At 37.3% G+C, this 19254-nt stretch overlaps 1 protein-coding gene across 2 annotated transcripts in view; it reads left to right on the forward strand.

Annotated features, from left to right (window-relative positions):
- The window catches only part of YES1 (YES proto-oncogene 1, Src family tyrosine kinase), a 50250-nt gene that overhangs the window by 18588 nt on the left and 12408 nt on the right, over nucleotides 1-19254 (forward strand). Inside the window, exons 1-2 of one of the 2 annotated variants that reach the window (XM_058832568.1) lie at nucleotides 13476-13495; nucleotides 15425-15697. In XM_058832568.1, coding sequence (XP_058688551.1) covers nucleotides 15433-15697 — 265 coding nt within the window. In that variant the 5' untranslated portion in view covers nucleotides 13476-13495; nucleotides 15425-15432. Of the gene's footprint in view, nucleotides 1-13475; nucleotides 13496-15424; nucleotides 15698-19254 lie in introns of those variants that run through there. The other variant, XM_058832567.1, reaches the window with a different exon arrangement.

Consider the following 19254-nt stretch of genomic DNA (forward strand, 5'->3'; position numbering starts at 1 on the left):
TGTTTTCTTCCATGAATTGCATTTCAAAGGTTTAAAATCAGCACTCTGTAGCCCGTTTCATATTTTGTGTTGTTTGGAACTGCTCTGCTTTTACAGCAAGTTTGAAAGTTAACAAGTCAGATATATTCACACTGCTTTATTTCTAAGTATCTTAACTCTGCCAGGCTATCTGACTCTTCCTGACAACTGGTTTGATTACTGGAGTAAGGGGATGACAACAGCGTTATGTGCCCTGCTCTTCTAATTATGCTAGTCCCTGTTCTCAGAAGGTTGTCTTTCTGCTCAGAACTTTTTGCTAAATGTTAGGAATTTTAAAAAATAACTTTTTTTCAGTGTCCTTAAAATCATTGCTGCTCTACAGTGGCCTATGTCTTTACAAAGGTTATACACAAGGTCTGTGTGAGGTGATCCAGCCTTCAAATTTTCAGGTACAAAACGTAGGCAGTGAAAATACCTTTTTGTTTCTGTTTGTCTGGAACAGACACTTGGAATGACTGGTATCCTTTTAAAGTATTTTTCATGCTGTGCCATGCTCACACACATGCACAGCATGTCTCCCCTCCCACCCCCTTAATTTTTCCTGTTTATAGGTCTTGATTCCTGACATGGGCAATCTCCTATCCTTTTCTTTTTCTTTTTTTTTCCCTTTTCTGCTTTTTATGTCATGATTTGTGGCAACTTTTTCCTCATGATTACACTGATGAAGTCCTGCCATCAGATTCTATCCTAGTACTTGAATCAAAAATAAGAAATTATTACAATCCCATTTCTATTGTACCTTGTATGAATTATGTATACTTTTATTTTTGTATACCATTTATTATACATATGTTCAGTTACATATTGAGGATGGTAGAGTTCTATAAGGTCTGTTTGGTTTGGTGGTTTTTTTGCATTGAAATGAGTATTTTTTTAGTTCCTACATCAGTCTGAACATTCTAAAAAATAGTTTGAGGTTACAAAATAAATCACTAGAACATTTGAGGTTATGTATATAATAGAAAGCTGTATCATTTGAACATTTTACTCCGCCAGATACAACCATGGTGGGGAGAGGAGTTCCTCACTAGGAGCTATGGGGAAATCGGTGGCTGGAAACTTGAACCCAAAAGATTATTTGGGTTCCTAACTGGGAGAACTGGATGTTGTACAGATATTGTATGGGCTCCTTACTTGTACTGACAAGGATGTAAAGCAGTTCTCAACTCTCTTAAGAAAAATAGCTAAATTCAGAAGTAATACCTATGTCAAGCTATGGAAAGATGTGAGGGCAGGTAAAACACATCACTAGCCCTTAGCACTAGCAGAGAAATTATCAAATAAAAATTGCCAGGCACTTTTAGAAAAAAATATCTCCCCTCAAAGATGGGGCATAAAAAAACCCCATTAGTCTCTACCAGTTGGGAGTGGCTGGGTAATTCTCCCCATTCCTAGCCTGGCAGTTTAATGCTGGATGTTGTATGAGCAGAAAATGCAATACCCTGTCAGTTTGTGTGATAAGGAGCAATTGCTGAGCTCTCCATCTGATGTCAAATAGGACTTTGCTTGGGGACGATACCCCTTCTTCCTGTTGAGTTACAGCCAGTACTTGGTAGAAATATGAAGTGCTACCTACTGCTTCCCTGTAGACAGTTCCAAAGGGGTTACACCCTTCTGTGTACTTTTCCTTTCTTCTTACTGTGTATTTGGGGTTTAGTGTTGTATTGTGCAGATCTTACCTTAGATCAGTCACCAGTGAACTGTGCCACTCCTTTGGTGGCTGCAGGTACAGGTATTTACCTGTAATTCTGCTGAGGCTCAGAGTTACCCAACTTAGTACTACTCTTTGTGAGTAGCAGTACATTCTGGCTAGCAGTCCACAGATTGTGCCAAACAGCTGAACCCGTTTTTCAGCAGATCCATTTTGTGTTTCGTCCAAAAGACAATGTGTTCTTAATATGCAAAATTGATTCTTAAAGCTAACCTGTGGAATGATAGTATTGCATTGCTTCCTGCTGGAAGGATGACATTTAGAAGTATTAAGTTTATAAAGCTGGTAAGGACTTAAGGAATTTTGGAAGTTTAGGAGCTTAGCAAAGAAATCCCATTTCTGCTGGATGGGGATGACATGTAAGTTTCTCTCAGATACATCTTCCTCTTTCAACTTACGAGAATTGAGAAATAGAAGTTTTTATATATCTGTAAACCATCAGTATAAAAAGAACCAAAACACTGAAATTATTAAGAAAACTACATGAAAGGACTTAAAATATATCTCCCCAATCTTCCAGGAGAGACACAGAACAATGACAAGACTTTCTCGTTTTTCTTGTTTTACGGTGCCATGATAAAATGGCATTATTTTAAATGCTTATATTTTTTATTTTGTTTTCAATAAATACTTGGGTTTATTGAAATTTTCAGTCAGAGACTGTCAAATGCAGCAAGGTGGTTTTCATTTAAGCTGTTTTAATCATGCTGCTTATTTTTGGAGATCAGAAGTTCTGTTATTGAAATATCTCTATCAGGCAACATTAGTTCTGTTTGAATAGTGTAAATTTGTTTCCTTGTTGCTCATGACTGAAATCTTTCTGACCTGTGACCAAAATTTTAAAAATTCATGCAGGGTTCTGAAGACTAAGTTGTTTGATGTGCGTTCTTCCACAAAATCCCTAACATCTTTCCTCTACCCTTCAATTTAATGATCAATTGAAATTAAAATTGTCCTTCCTTCTGGCAGTACTTCTGGAGTCAAAAGAATGTCATTAGAAGCCCTGCTTTCTGGTTAGGAGCAAGAAAATCTGTTACTAAATGGCAGTTACTTAGCCTGAAGAGAATTCTTAAACATACATTGTATACTTCTGAAAACAAGGTACCAGGGTGACTGAGAACACAAAATGGCCAAGGCTTTTACTTACCTGTTTAGAAGAGCATTGCCTGAACTGGTCAATAAAAACTGAAGGGTGTCTTTGTGCTGTGGTACCCTTTTGGAAGTTAGCTGTATTTAATTACATGAAATGTGTCAAAACTATTTCCTGTTGCTCTTTGATTATTAGTGGTTTGTTTCTTTTTTGAAGATAACTTTCAGATCTCTAGTTGTTGTTCCACCATCTCTTCTCCCCTTTACTCACCCTTCTCTCATCTATTACTGTTTTATTTGGTATCCTGTACCATGGCTAAAACTTTCCAAAGTTATCTGTTGTGTTCACTTTGCTCATGTTCAGGGTGTAGTGACTGGTGGTCTTTAGATGTTGGCCAGTTCACAATTGGAACATTCTAAATTAGAGGGAAGGCACATTGACTAATATGGAAAACCTTTTAAAAAGAGAATGTTGATAAAGTTCCCCATCACAGGAGATATACTAAGATGGTTTCCCTCTGTTTCACTCCATCAAATAAGAACACCCTCAGGAAAAGTTTGTCTTTGGCATCTTCTGCAGAATTTTTTTATGATTTATATTTAAAGCCCTTTCAGTGGTTATAGGTGGTAGCGTGAAAATCAGCAGAAGATGAGTCTAAATGAAAGCAAACAGAGAATGGGAAGCAAACATTGTGTGGTTTCATGTTACATGCCATCATTGCAGGCTTGGTATACTTGGTACAAGTCTCTCTAATTGCTGGTCTTGAGCTGGAAAAAGTTGAATATTCATAAGCAAATGAAACAACATGAATGTAAGGGAAGGTAGTACCCTGGTTTTAGAAAGCAAAGAATTAATATTCTTGTTTTTTCAGTAGCACGTTCATGAAATCACTAATGAAATGCCCACATTTGGAACAAAACTTCTGTTGGAGACAGAGGATACACCTACTTTGCAAGAACCAACCCTTGTTTTAGACAAGCGGCTGTAAACTACAAATAAGCTAGTGCTGTTTACAAAGACAGGAAGAATGTGCTTTCCTGTGATGTGCTTGTTGAGGTGCAGCAGAAATGTCTTCATCCTGCAGAAGCTGATGAAGTTGGAAGGTAGAACTACGGCATAGCTAAGATCCATGCACATTGCAAAACACAGTGCCAGGTGCTTACAGGGCAGGTGATGAATAATGTAATGGAGTATTGGAGATAATCATAAGAAACGCTGGATAGAGTAGTGGTGAGACTCTTACTCTGTTCTTTTGTCTCTGCTTTCAGATGAGTGATAGACTTCTGAATTATTTTTTTCCAAATTTGTCTTGCAGCCCCATGATTAGGGTTATCTGGATTAACTGAGAGTCATGTCTGTTTAATACAGAAAAATTATTATTGTATTTTCAGCGAGATGAATGTGCACCATGCTTTCAGGATATGGAAACTTCAGTTCAAGAGCAGTGCTGAAAAAGACCTAAGAACCATAATGCTGCTGTCAAAATAAATACTAAAGATCTCAAATGGGTCCAGAGAACATCATGATTTTCCACAAAGTCAAGTGCAAGGTCCTGCTCCCGGATCAGGGAGATCCCCAATAGCAATACAGACTGGAGGAGGAATTAATTGAGAGCAGCCCTGCGAAGAAAAAGATAGATCTTGGTGAATGAAACATTGGGCATGAGGTGACCATATCCTGGGCAGCATCAGAAGTGTGGCCCGTAGGTCAGGGGAGGCGATCGTGCCACTCTCCTCTGCTCTGGTGAGATTCCCACCTGCGTACTACATCCAGCTCTGGGGCCCTGAACAAAACAACGTAGAAGTGTTAGGGCAGGTTCAGAGGAGACCACAAAGGTGATCAGAGGGCTGGGGCACCTCTCATATAAGGACTGGCTGAGAGTGTTTGGATTGTTCAGTCTGGAGAAGAAATGGCTCCAGGAAGAGTTATTGTGGACTGTCAGTGTATAAATGGAACATGTAAGAAGCTGGAGAGAGACTTTTACCAGGGCCAGTAGTGGCACAGCAAGGGGTAGCAACTTTAAACTGAAAAACCGCAGCTTGATATCAGATATAAGTAAGAAATATTTCAGGATGAGGTGGTGAGACACTGTAACAAATATCACTGAGTTTTACGGCCAGGTTGTGTGGGGCCTTGCGCAACCTGAAAGATATCCCTGCTCAGGGTCTTGTGTGCTGGAATTAGATGATCTTTGAAGATCCTTTCCAATCCAAAACATTGTGTGATTATATGAAGGAAGGATTAAGGAATATCCCCTACCTTGAATGCCACGTCTTTTCCTAGTGATCACTGTTAATGGGAGTTTCTGGAAAAACTGGGGGATCTTGGAGGAAATGAGATGACTGAGTGACTGAAGAGCCACTTGATAGACTGGAGTCTAGTGGGACTTCATGAGTCTTATCAAAGGGAAGGTTTAAGTGAGCTGTGATCCTTCTTACACAGGGAACAGGAACAGAGTAGTGGTAGGGCTCCAAGGCAAAGGTGTTCTCTGGATGTCAGCATTAAATTCAGATGGGATGTGAGGCATGTACTTTTAGTGGTTACTGTGTTCAAAATGTAGGACTTGTCCAGACTGTGGGTGAGCTTTCCATAAGAGTAATTTCAGATGAATTTGAGCATTTGTGTACATTCAAGACCATAAAAAGAAAAATTAATTTAGGGCTGCCCTATGGCCTCTATTGTGCAAAATGCCTGACAAGCTAATTAAGATAATTTCTCCTGGTCTTCTTGCCTATGAACACTATAGTATCTGTCAGGAGAGAAATAATAGAACAGCACTAATGATAGCTATTAAGGTAATAATTCTTGTTTAGTTAGAACTTCGTCCAGCTCTTTCCTTTTTATAAGGGTGTTATTTAACAGGTGTCATCTTTTTGGTATCATTTTGAATTTCTTTACAATTTAATTGTAGCTTTCCCCTTTTTTATGTACAAAGGAAAAACACAAGCTATTGATTAATGAAGAACAATATGCATGTGTGATTGTAATTGTTTATACATACTTTCACTTTTTGTTTTAGTCCAAAGTTTGATATTTTCTGGCTGTCTTCTTGAAATCCTGTTGTTCAGCAAAGAGCTAATTGTTGAAAGAGGTCTGGATCTATTAAAGGACCCTTTAATAAATGAGCTGCAACAGTTTGTCAGTAATTGGAGTTAAACACTTTAATCACTGATTTTTCTTAACATGCTAATCATATCAAGTATATAAAACAGCATAGAGAATAAAGGAGAATTTGCTTTCAACTTAGGGTGATGTTTAACAAAGAGTAGAATGGGAAATTCATGTCTGCAAAGCAGAAATGTGCAAATATAAAGTACAGTGTATCAAACAGCAAATAAATAATATCTTAAGTTTCGTGATATTTCTTACCAGTGACCCTGTGCTATAATTTGGGTGAATATAATACTATGGGGTCTTTCATTGATTTATCACTTTAAGTTACTGCAACTGTTCCTTTCCTGTATATTTCTAAGTTGACTAATGAAGTTGCTAGAAGATTCTTGCTGATATTGAATTCTTCTGTCATCTTAGAAGTATGCCCAGCTGACAAGATGAAAATGATTCATAAGAATTTCAGTATCTCTGAGATTCTGGGAGCTTGCAAATCTTGTAGTCCATTTTTCATATGTAGTTCATAGTTGAACATTGAAAGAAATTGCTTCTTAAATTATCTTTTCAGAACAAAAATGCAATTTGTTCTTATATCATGTAAATTTTATGTTCCTTTTTCTGTAAGGCAGATGTCCCTTGGGAAGGTGTTTAGCATGCTTCATGCTGTGAGACCCAGAAAGCAATGTTAGTTTACTTTAGTAAACAAAATTTAAAAGTGTCTTTTTTTTTAAATAACTTCTGCATACTTTTTTAATTTTTAATATACTTAAATAGAATGTCTGAAAACTGGTTGTATGAAAACGGTCTATGATATCAGGCATAGGTTTGTTGTTTTCCAAATAAAATTCAGTGAAAACAAAATATTTCTATTTATAAATTGATTCCTACATCCTCTCTGAAATATCCTGGATGTCTTTGACAAGGTATGACATGCCATAGAATCTGAAACAATGTTTTGGCCAGACTTCTTGAACATATGAAACTTTTAGCTTTTAAGGTACTTGTAATTATTTGCAAGTTAATAAAAGTAGCCATTACACTCTTAAAAAAAACCAGAAGAATTGTCCTTTTCTGCATTTATTTATTGACTATACACTTAAATGTTGACGACAATAGAGCAGCAATAATATTGTCTAGACAATATATTGGTTGTTTTGTCTGTGATATCATCTGTTGTCAGAGAAAATGTCTTGGTGTGGTAAGGGCTTGAAATTGTATGGCTAGACATTATGGCTCTAAATTTTAAAAATGGTCTCATGTATATGTATTAGATATTTCATCACATAAAACTGCTTTTGCAATTCTGATATTTTAGGTAATCTCTCCCTTGTGATCTTGACTAGTGGAATAAAGATAATTAATCCACCAGTGCTATGTATTTTGCATCATTTGCCTTTTCACTCTTTCTGAGAGTGAAAAATATGTTGACTACACTCAAAATTCAGTATACATCCTGAAAACAAACTTTCTTTATGTAGAAGTGCTATTTGGCAGTTGGTAAGGGTTTTAAAAATTAATTTTAACTATTTAAGTTTGCCATATTTGCTCTGCTCTGCTTTGGAAGTAAGAAACAGCTCTCTCTGGATGTCAGGTACCCCCAGCTAGGCTCTGTGCCTGCTGCAGGTGGGTTTGGGGTGTTAGGTATTTTTTTGTTTGCTTGGGGTTTTTTCCCACCCATGAACTTCTTTCTTCTGTGTTTTCCATTGTCTTGCACACAAGGTAAACAGCTTCTATCTGAAGTGGAGATTCTTCCTGTGAGCAGCTGGAAGACAAGGAGGTTGATGGTGGGAATGTGCCTTTTCAGATGCTTGAGCAGTTTGGATGAGGAAACTTTGCGCTGGTGTATCAGACTAAAAGGTTGCTGCAAGATCTTAGTCGTGGCTTTGGCTACGACACCGCCTGTGGGTTTTCCTAAGCCTTGTGTAGATCAGAATGTTTCTGATAACATTATAATAATAACTACTTCTATTTTCCTGGATAAGATTATCTGACTTAATAAAACATAAAACAATTCAAGTGAAGACATACTAGAATGCAAATCCTGTGCAGACGTTGCGTAAGTCCATTAGTTTAAATTCATAAGCTGGGACATACCTGTTGGAGTTTTCTTCAGGTAGCTGAGTCCTTAGTCTTTGAGAGGAATTTCTGAGCTATAGGTTGGTGGAGGTGAGAGCAGTTTGCATTCATCCTGCTTGTCTCATGTTTCAAGACATCTCCTGCTGATATCTCTTTATAAAAAGAGACAGCCTTATTTTTTGTCACAGTCCAGACCCATGGTGTAGGTAGAACTCCTGGTTAGGGCCAAGGGCCACTATGGAAGACAGAATAATAAACTAAGTCTTCTTTGACTAGAAGCATGTTTAAAATTGCAGTAGGCTTGCTTTCTTCTACCTCTAGTCTGTCATTCTTGGCCACTTCCTAGTCTGATTGGAAGTCACCTTTTCTTGCATATAACATCTGGTCTAAGAAAACCTACTACCCTAGGTTATGTAGGTTAAACTCTGACTGTAAATGAGCACGAATTTATGAGTATGTCTGTTTTGCAGAGCCATTCATGATATGGTCATTGTCTCCACTATACTCTTGGAGCCTTTGCCTGTCTCTAAAGTGAAAGATGCTTTAGACTTAAACAAATCTGTACCTCTACAGGTTCAGCTGTTCAGGTACAGAGTGAGTAGGATGAGATCCTTCATGTTTGGCCTAGATTAAAGGAAGAATGTAACTGAGATGAAAAACAGAGTGCTCACATCTCTCCTCACTTTGCCTCACTGATGACCCCTAATTCCACTTTTGTTTTTAGAACTTTTCATTGCCATAGGCAATTTTTTCTTCAACTTTTCAACCTAGCTCCAATGGGACTTTGCAGTTGGATTGCTAGGGCCTATTGTGCCCTGGTATGAAGGTTGAACCACCTGTTGGGGCAGTTCCATCTCCTACCTGTTAGTTCCAACAAGGACAGTAGGTATTTCTTCGGTAGATAAGCCTTTGTCTGGGGTGATCCAAATTAGAGGACTGTAAATTCTTAGACTCCTGCATAGGTATGATGTTCAAAGTCTGATACATGTGGGCAAATCTCCCATGTCTAAGCCATTCAAACCTCTGAGGAAACAAACTTCCTTTTAACTTCTTCCATTCCAAAAACAAAAGCCAGGAAATCAGGGAAAGATATGAAGGATTGAAGGGCCTTTTTCTTCTAGCAGTTTCTGCTTTTCCTTGTTTTTCAGGTAACATTTTGGAATATGGTATTCCTTCAGAGCACAGATGTTGTGATCTTGTAAGCCAATTAACTGGTTCCTCCAGTAGAAGGATCAGTATCAATCATTAATTTATAGCAAATTCAAGGTTCTGAGTCCTGTAAAAAAACACAAACCAGAATAGAAAAATTACATATTTCCAATATATTTTGATTCTGAAATGCAATCTATCTACCTATAAAGCATTTTTATACTCAGTTGTTTTTTCTCTGTACAAAATCCTCTGTTTGCTACAATGGGTTTGCTAGCTGTAGCTTTGTTAGAAAACAATCTAGGGTCTGTTCTGCTGCTGTGAAATCAAAATCATTACTACAGCAGCCCCAGATTTTTTTGTTTAATATGTTTGTATAGTCATGATCAAAGAAGGACTAGGTCTGTACAACCATTAGGATTCAAAAGTTCAGACTGCCTTAGTAAAGAAGAGTAATAAAGAGGATGGTTTTAAATATCTATTTTAGTATATGGGCAAGCTGAGGTCTAATAGTACTTGTTTATAGTTATTTTTTGGTGTAGAACTGCACAAAGATGTGTGGTAAACACTGAAATTCAAGTAACAAATGCTTGCTTCAGTGTTTGTTTTTTTTTTAATGCTTCTTCCTTTATCTTGAATTTTTGCTCCTTATTAGATTGTTAATTGCAAGGTCATGTTAGTTGCACTTTAAATGCATAATGATGTAGACTCTCTAAGGCCTCATTAAACTAATGTTACTGCTAATTATGATACTGAATACAGTAGAACATCATTCTTTGAAATGTCATGGATTGTTCATGGTAAAATAAGCAAACCCTGCAATTTATGACAGTTCATAAAAGATAAATTATATCCCATGATAAAAACGGCACAATTTTTAAAAATTTGCATGTTCTGCAAAGAATACAGGGCAATTCTTTAGCTTACTGTCCTTAATAAACAAGGCAGATTGTTTTGTATACTAGAAAGCCCACTCTTGTTTTCATACCAAAGCAGTGACCTGTTAAAGATGGACTGAATTAGCTGGATGTTATAGTATTGGCTAAAGACTTCTTAGCCTCTTTACTAGTGGTTTTCATTTTTTTCAGTCTATGTCACATCTAATAAATGATTTTTCAATACCACCAGCTGAAACCAGCTGTTTGGCAGATGCTCTATGCTGTTTGCCCAGTGTACAAAAAGCCAGTATAGGTTCTGTGTCTCCAGTGACATGTGGAATCAGCTCTACACTTGTTTGAGCAAATAGACAGCTGCCAGCTAATGGATCCATTAGCAAACTTCCACAGAATATCCCGTCTTTATCAGCGCATGAAATTTTAATAACTTTAAGTCATTACTTTAGTTGAAAGTTAAGAAGACCTTTTTTGTAAGACCTTTTTGTAAGGCATTTGTTTCACAGAAGTGAAGGCATGTCTTTTCTTGACAGAAACAATTTTTTTTTTTATGCTAACAGTGAGAAATGAATCTACAGTAGCACTGGAAATCTTCAATTTTTATTCATCATTTTATTAGCCTTTTGTGAACCTCAAATTAATTTATTTTTCTGTATTAGGTAGCATGGGGAGTTGCTTTTTTAGTTGGAGGATTTTTTGTATGTTTTAGGTGGGAAAATATTTGCAATCTTGCCTTATCCTTCTGAAAAGAGACTTGATTTGCTTGTTCTTCTAACTTGACTTACTTTTTGTCGTGAAAGATCACTCCTGTGCTCTTTTTTAGCTGTATGAACAGTTTCAGTAATCAAAAGTAATGAAATAAAAATGTTGCAAACTGCCTTCTCTTAGTGATTTTCCTTTGCTGTACCTCTTAGTTATGGTACAGTCCCCAGTCTATATGAGAGGTTGAAAAGAGAGGAAGTCCCTAGAGCATCTTTCCCTTTGTGGCACATCACAACTGTTAGATGTGACTGTCACTCCTGGCCTGTCTCATGGTGAAGTCTTAGAAGGCAACTGGGACATGCTGCCTTGTAACAGAAGAGCAAGATCAGAGGACTATTCAGTTGGCCCCAAAAGGAAACACCAATTTTCTTGGGTGCTTTTTGTTCAGTTGTTCTGTTGGTTTTGGTTTTTTTTTTCATTTTGGGGGGTATTTTAATAGTGAATGGGTTTTCTTATCAAATGCATTGCAGCAAGTGAAGTAAACACGAGACTCTCCCAGCCCTTGGTCCTTCAGGGTTTCAGATGCTAACACCTCGTCCTCAAAGTGCTGATGAGGAGAGTATGGGGGAAAGGGAACACAGTGTTTAGAGGCATTTGCAGGTAGCTTTAAGGCTGTGGCTGGAACAGGCAGTTTATCCACCCGAGTTGAAATCACCTCTTTCAATGAAATCTTTATCTAATCTTCCTTCATGCCAGTAGAGACCTTCCTTGAAGCGCTCCTGACAATCCTGTGTCCCAAGGAACCAAGGAGTAACTTTTGTAACTACCAACTGGAAGGAGCAAAGACACACCGGATAAATGAGTGGTTTCCTTGTGATGCCCACCTCTGTGGGCTGGATGGACACCCTGAGGGAATTTGTCAGTATGCTAAGATACAATGGCTTTAGAAGAAAAGCTTGTTTTTCTTGGTCTGGTAGCTCATCCTTAAAGGAAAGCAGAAAAAGCCGACACGAAGACTTTACTGGCACACTTTTCAATTGTTGAACAAAGCTTTTCTCATGATCTGGCACTCTGCTGTAAAAAGGAGTTGGAAAGACACAAGGACAGCATTGACTTTCTTGGAGCTCTCATCTTGTCAGAGTGTTTATTAAGGGTCTTCTTCATTGTCTGAGATATTCGTAGAGTATTGAATGGCAATTAACCATTGTTCTTTATATGACTTCTCCAAAAAGCACAAATCCAGTGAGATGCTACAAAAATCTCATTTGATTCCTACTTCCTGGAGTACTCTTATTTTTCTGTTGATTTCTGTGGGCACCCTGTTAACCTTCAACTGTCCTTAACAGTGATCATTTTAGCTTCAGGTTTGACTTGAAAGCATTCTGACATAGGTTTGCTTTCATCTAGAGGGCAGAACAAGGCAGCTGGGCTTGTAGTCTGTGCCTTTCTGGACGTGGTTTCGTGATAGACCTCCAGCAAGCTCACTGCCACCCTCTCCCACCCAAAATGTGTGGGCACAGTGATTAGAATCCATAGGTGAATCTTTGTTTCAAAGAAAGAACAAGATGCTGAAGTTACTCAAGTCGATTGCCTCAGACACCAGTCTGGTGTGAAATAATGATCTAACTAGTGGGAAGTCAGCGGCTTGTGAATAAGATACCTTGGGCCAGCATTTCTTTAAATAGATGGACTTCTGCAGTGCAAACAGGAATTTCCCATCTGAATCTATTTCTAAGGAGTTCAGTGCGTCAGAAAGAGAGCTGTTAGCTTTTTATGACAGAAATTTATTCCTTAATATATTTTTGCTGGCCGGGCAGAGATTGATAAAAATAGTTATAGTTATTTCAGTTACATACATTTTTGATAACAAATGCAGTACCAGAATAATCAAATCCAACATTGCACACCAGCTGCTTAGGGATTTTTTGTTCTTTATCCAGTAATTTATTAAAAGACTAAACAGTACTAAGTTGTTGGGGGTTTCCCCCACATGATGGGCAGTCAGGATTTGTTTACTACTGGCTCCCCTCATACTTCTAATTCTTCCTCACAAATGCATACACAGTATTTTACTGCAGTTCACACCTGTATCTTTTTGCTTTCAAAAGCTAAGGAGTTTGCTCAATTTTGTTTTGTAGATAGGCAGTTATAAAAGTAGTTTACATTTTTGTCTGCTTATTTCTAATGTCTTTCTCTTTGAAGTGCTGATTGAATCTCTGATGTTAATCTCTTTAACCCCTGAAAGAAGATTACCTTAACAGTGAAGTGGCTGGGGAGGGGAGAAGCAAGGGAGAGGCCGATTCTGTTTTTCTAGAATGAATTCAGTTCTTCAATAAGGGCTTTTCTTTGTGACATTCAAGCATACCAATAGCAAGTTCCTGCTGCTAAATAAACCTTAGCTGGAGTAGTTACCAGCCATTTGATCAAATCAGCAATTCCTTGGGCAGAATCCAGCAGTTTTACCGGACTTGGTAAATTGTTTATTATCTATTTTTTTATTACCTTTTTGTTTGTTTTTTAGTCTTGAAGTCTTACCAGCCTGCTACAAGTTATGCAAATGCCAGAAGGAAGGAAAAAATTTGTGATGGATATTTGGACAGTCTGTGTACTTCACTTCTAATCTACTTGATTAACATTAGTTATGTGCTGGACTTTTGAATTTTGTGCTCAACTTCTAGCCAAAGGCAAGGAATCAGTGCTAATAGAAAAGACGTTTTTGTAAAGGTGATTGCATTTTTATTCAGTGCTAGCAGAAAACATTGATTCAAGTTTTTTAAAAATAGTCAAGTAGGCCTCAGAGGAAGACAAGAATTTACAATAGGCAGCCACATGGCCAAAAGAAAGTATTTTGGATTACAGTGTCTGCAGTGGTAGAGAAATTAAAAGGATGTGATTCTGGGTGTTTGACTTATATTGTGAATTAATAACTGGCTTTTCTACTGTAGATAGTGAGTTGTTTTTTTGTAAACTATTTAGGCACACTGCATTTTTATGCACATATTTGAGCCTTGTCTGTTAATATTTGTTCATAGTTAATAAGTTGGCAATAATAGTATGAGAAGTAAAAATAATTGAAAAGGTGTGCTTTGTGATGATTCATTATTCTGTGGAAACCCTTAAATTGTGATTTGTAAAAGGGCAGTTATTTGACTTTGTTGCTGTTTGTTTCTGCATCAGTAATTGTATTACATTGCAGTAGTAGGGGCTGAAATGACAGGGTGAATATACTTAATCTTTTTGAGCATTAAATTTTAGAGGGTGTTTCACTGTCTGTGAACCTTGTTCTTTCCAGGAACTCTGATTCATGGTTCTTGAGGAAATTACAGTAGCTTTATCATTGTAACAGTTAGTTATACAGAGGGTATTATTTTCTCTGTGTGACTATATTAAGGCAGTATTTGTTTAGTAAAATTTACTTTGTTCCATATTTCTGTGTCTAATAGTTAATAAGGTAAGAAGGAACTGAGAAGGAAAAAAAAGAATTAGACACACATTGGGAAATACTGTGTTTCCCTAATTGTTAGTTAGAGTCCATGAAATGGTTGTTGTACTTATCAAAATATGTGGTTTCATGCTTTCAGACTCCTGCTGTTTATTTTTTTTAATTGATTCATTAGAGAATGTGGAGCAGTTGATTTTCTGTGTCTATAGAGGTTTTACTTTTGAAGTTAGCGTAGATTTTTTAAATCCCCTCCTGCAAATAATGCAGGAATTTTAATGCCAGACTAGTGCTGCATCTAATAGACGCTGCTGTTTTCTTCCTGATTTATTTCCCAGCTGGGGTAAGCCAGAAAATGCCTGCTACTAGTTGTCACCACCTGATAAATGGCAGGTGGTGGTGACTTCTTAAGGCTCAGTCGGTGTTAATTGCTGGCGACAGGTCTCCTCTCTGATTCCCTTCAGCAGCAGGTAATAGGTGCCCCCACAGTAAACATCCCTGGCTGTGTCTGCCTGTAGTGCAAGCTGGTGGCAGTCCTGGGCCATCAGGGATATAAATGTCACCTGTCTGGGCACAGTTCTGTTTCTGAATCCCTAAGGATATTGTAATTGCTCTTTATTTTTTTGCAATTTTAGTTACTCTAGAGCTTAACCCTCTCCTGTGGTTGTGAGTATCTGAGGTTTGTTTGTGAGGTGTATTTGGGGAGCTGGCAATGGATGAAAACTTCTCTATGTCTTTAAAGATGTCACCAGCTGGGCAAGACTTCATTACACAGATACTTAAAAGAAAAAGCAGGAATGCCCATTTCGTTTTCTTTGTATAATTGCTTTGGATTTGCTTCCTATAATCAAGTCTGGATTTGTCACATCTGTTTCCCCCTCCATCCTGCTATAGAAGACTCCAGTGTCTTTTCCTCATCTGTTACCTGATTCCCCCTTTTTTACCATTTACAGTCCATCAAGTAACCAGGATGAAGAATAATCCAAATGTGCTGTTACTATGTGAAGTTGTAGGGGAAAGTAATTAGGAGTTCACTGGTCTGGTAGTAGTTTAGATTTTATTCCAGAACACTTTTCCATCAGAGTTTACACTCTGCATGGGGTTTAACAGTAATAAATTAACATTTGGGTTAACTTTTTGGGAATATTCTGTGTTATCTATCAAAAAACACAACACGAAGGTGAACTCTATTTTTTTACCTCTCGTTCTCACAGATTCAACCATGGGGTGCATTAAAAGCAAAGAAGGTAAAGGCCCAGCCATGAAATACAGAACTGAAAATGCTCCAGAACCTGTTATTTCCCATGTCAGTCATTATGGATCAGATTCCAGCCAAGCAACACAGTCACCGTCAATAAAGGGATCAGCAGTTAATTTTAATAGTCATTCCATGACTCCTTTTGGAGGGCCTTCAGGAATGACACCCTTTGGAGGAGCATCTTCTTCATTTTCAGCTGTGCCAAGTACATATCCTAGTACTTTAACAGGTGAGTGTTACATAAAAAGATGCTATTATTATTATTTATTGTTATAGCTGCTTGACAGTCATAGTCAAAATACTATGACACCTCGCCACAGAGAAATAAATTGCAAATTTAAAATAAATTGCCTTTTAAAGATTCCTGATTTCAGTATCTTTACTGCTCAGATAATAATTCAGCCTGTATTCACTAGTGAGTGAGGCATGAAGGTTGGCTTTTATTTTTGTGGAGACAATTAGGGTCACAACACAGAGAAATTTTAGACTTACTAAAGTCATTAATGGGAATAGTTGATAAAATTACATTAGAAGTTTTAAGATGTTGAAAGGATGTGTATAGGATAATGGCTTTAAACTTTGAGAGATGTCCAAAATGAAAAACACTTCAGATTCAGGAAATTGATATTTTAAACTGGCTTCAAGTCTGATTACTTTTAAGTTATATTAATACAACATTGCATCAATTTATAAAGCTAAACAGGATTTGCATTATATTCTGTGTACTTTCCTATGGGTACAGTATGTGTGGAACGAAAGAGCAGAATTACCATTGTTGGTGGCCAAATGGAAAATGTAAAAATAGAATTTGCAACACACAGAGACCCTCTTGGCTGAGGTACAGAAGATACAGCATTTTAAAGCAACATGCACATTTGATGTTATAAACCCAGCTCTATAGCAAAATCTTAACTCTTAAAAAAATACTGATTTTGTCCATATAACTAAATTTCATAATTTTGGTGGGTATTTTTGAGAGGAAGCTGTGATTTACTTTTTTGAGAGAGAGACACTAAAAAGACTAATTTATTCTAGAAGCTCTATGCAGACACTTCATGAAACAGAGTAAATAATTTCTTATTAGTCTATTTCTAGTTTTCCCACAAACATCTAATGTTGGCACAATTATGATGCTTAAGTGTTTGCATTGTCCCAGTGGCATTTAAAGTCTTTTAAATACAAGATATTTAAGATCCATGAAAACACATTCTAACCTTGTCATTAAGCAGTTCAGGAAACCAAATATGAATTGTTAGGTAATGATCACCTCATAGTCCTTTTCTTTGGAATACATTAAAAACCAAATAATTAAAATGAACATCTAGACTGTATCATTTATGAGTCAGCTCTGAATCCCTGTTTTGGATGAACATATGCTGAAATTAAATAAACACGGCATTTCTTTATTTTCATTAGATCTGCTGAGGAAAGTTTATTGTATTTCATCTCCCCCAGGAACCATGGCATATTTCTTCTTACTAGATCTGGTTCTTTGGTCATGTAGGAATCTCCAGCAGTGCATGCAGGCAGTCTTGGGCATACCCAGACATCAGGGATGTAGCCCCCCACTGGGCACCACAAATCCTTTGCTGCAGAGGCCAGAGGGGATGTTCTCTTGCCCTGTTCCTGTTCCTGCTGATTGTTAAGCATGCTGTATCTTGAACCAGAGTCAACAAGAGAGATTTCTCCTGAAAAGAGAGTCTTGATATCTCATTAGTGTGAAAAGTTATCAGCAGGCAGGCTGATTTGTGCTCGCATTGTTTTGCAATTAGGTAAAATGATACTGCATACTAAATGATTCCTTCTCGTTCTGTAAAATCAGCCCATCCACAAAAAAACACACATTTAAATAAATACATACATACATACACAAATAAAATTGCACTAACAGTTATTTGGTACATTCAGTACTGCTTTTCAGATCAATCAAAATTTTTTCAGATCAATCAAAATTGGGTGTTTTTGTGAGCGAGTGAGATGACAGCCTTCATCTGCTGTAAGCTCTTTGTATTTGTGACCAATAAAACACTGGATCACATTCTGTTTCCCTTTGCTTCACAAGAGAGGAGAATAGATGGGCTTGTCAAACAGGATGTAAGTGTCAGTAGTACTTATCCAGTTGATCAGTGATGTGTGACAAGAGGATGATATGGTTGTCATCATGGCCTATAGTGAGGCTGAGAAGAGTTGAGCTATCTTTTATTCCTCTAGAACAGAAAAGGAGAAGAAACCTGAGTTAGTCACATTGCTCCTATATTACACACTGTCTGTCTTCAGATACTTTGAATTCACAGAATATTGCTGAAAATCAAAACAGATAAATGGATTGCTGTTCTTGCCTTCCATGAAGCTGTGCTAGTGCTCTGTAATCCCCATGCTGAACAAGAAGGTAAAGTCTTCTCACCAAAACCATAGATTAGAAGATGGACTACTGACCAAATGAAAGGAAAATCTTTAAGGGAAGTCTTGTGGCTGCAAATAACTAGAGCAGCTAAACTAGATTACTTTGCAGTGGTTCATGAAGAAAACAGCTGCAAGAGACTTGAAATGTCATTTGACAATACCTTTGTTTAAATCAGTCTGTGCTGATGCTGTTCTCTTCAAGTATTTTATTATTCTTTGCTATGAAAAAATAACACTTGTGACTGAGAATAAAAAGAGGGTTTATGGTAGTTGAAGTTTTTCGAGTTTCTGTATATGCAGTTAAAAACTTTTGTGATATTGTGAATTGAGAGTATTGATTGTTTTCATCTGCTGAAAAACTCTCTGGGGATGGTTTGTTTCCATAACACTGGCTTTCTGTTTGTGTAAATATGGTTGTATCCTCACTATTTTCTTGCTCCACTTACCAGTTTGTGTCATCAAAATAATGTAGTAATAAGGATAAAAATTGGTGGAACTGTTTTCATTTTTAACTTAAATTAGGAGCTGCTAACTTCTAAGGAATATCTTTAATTCATTTTCAGTTCATAAATCACACTTTTAAAAAAAACTCAATTACTCTGACCTCCTGTGGGGATTTTGTTCTGTTTTGCCTAGCAGAACTGTAAATTCATTTCCAGCTGAGGCCAACGGAGAGACTGTAACTACAGGAAGACTCCAAACCAAATGAAAATATTTAGGTGATTAGGAGCTATTATGTCAAAAAGTGACATTGCAAAAGAATATTGTATATAGATTATTGCCATTGCATTATGTATTCTTCCTTTCTGATCACTGTCATGCTAATTGTAAGATCTAAAATTAGGTGCAGTGTGTTCTCTTGGTGGACTTTCATGTATATCCTGGTATGTATATGTGCATATTAGAGATGTAGTATTATACATTTAAAAATGTTATTGCTTGGATGATCACTAGGCTTCTTAAACATTCATTAGACTGAGAAATAGCATTTCTAGGGCTTAAAAAGTCTTTCTGAATTGTCTATTTGCTATTTTCTATTTCAGCTTTCTCCTAATTATGGTACTTGGTTCTTTCGTTTTTGCTAGTAGCCTGTACCTGTCAAACACCCTGTTCTGCTTTCCCTCTTCCTCTTGTCCATCTTCCCAGTTTTAAAGATTAGTCCTTTGAAGTATAGAAAAAGTTTTTCTGCTGGTAAGTGTAGAAGCCTTCCTACCACCCACCTCTCTCATATCTGTCCTCTTTGGGGGACCTGTTCAACAGTATGCCCTGTACCAGAAGTGGGATGGGAAAGCAGATTCCTTAGGGTTGGTGGAGTGCAGCTGTTCTTCATGTGACCTGTCTTGGTCCTTGTTCTCTGGAGTAAAGCACTGTTGGATCATCCTC

Source organism: Poecile atricapillus, chromosome 2 (assembly GCF_030490865.1).
Source record: "Poecile atricapillus isolate bPoeAtr1 chromosome 2, bPoeAtr1.hap1, whole genome shotgun sequence".
NCBI lineage: Eukaryota > Metazoa > Chordata > Aves > Passeriformes > Paridae > Poecile > Poecile atricapillus.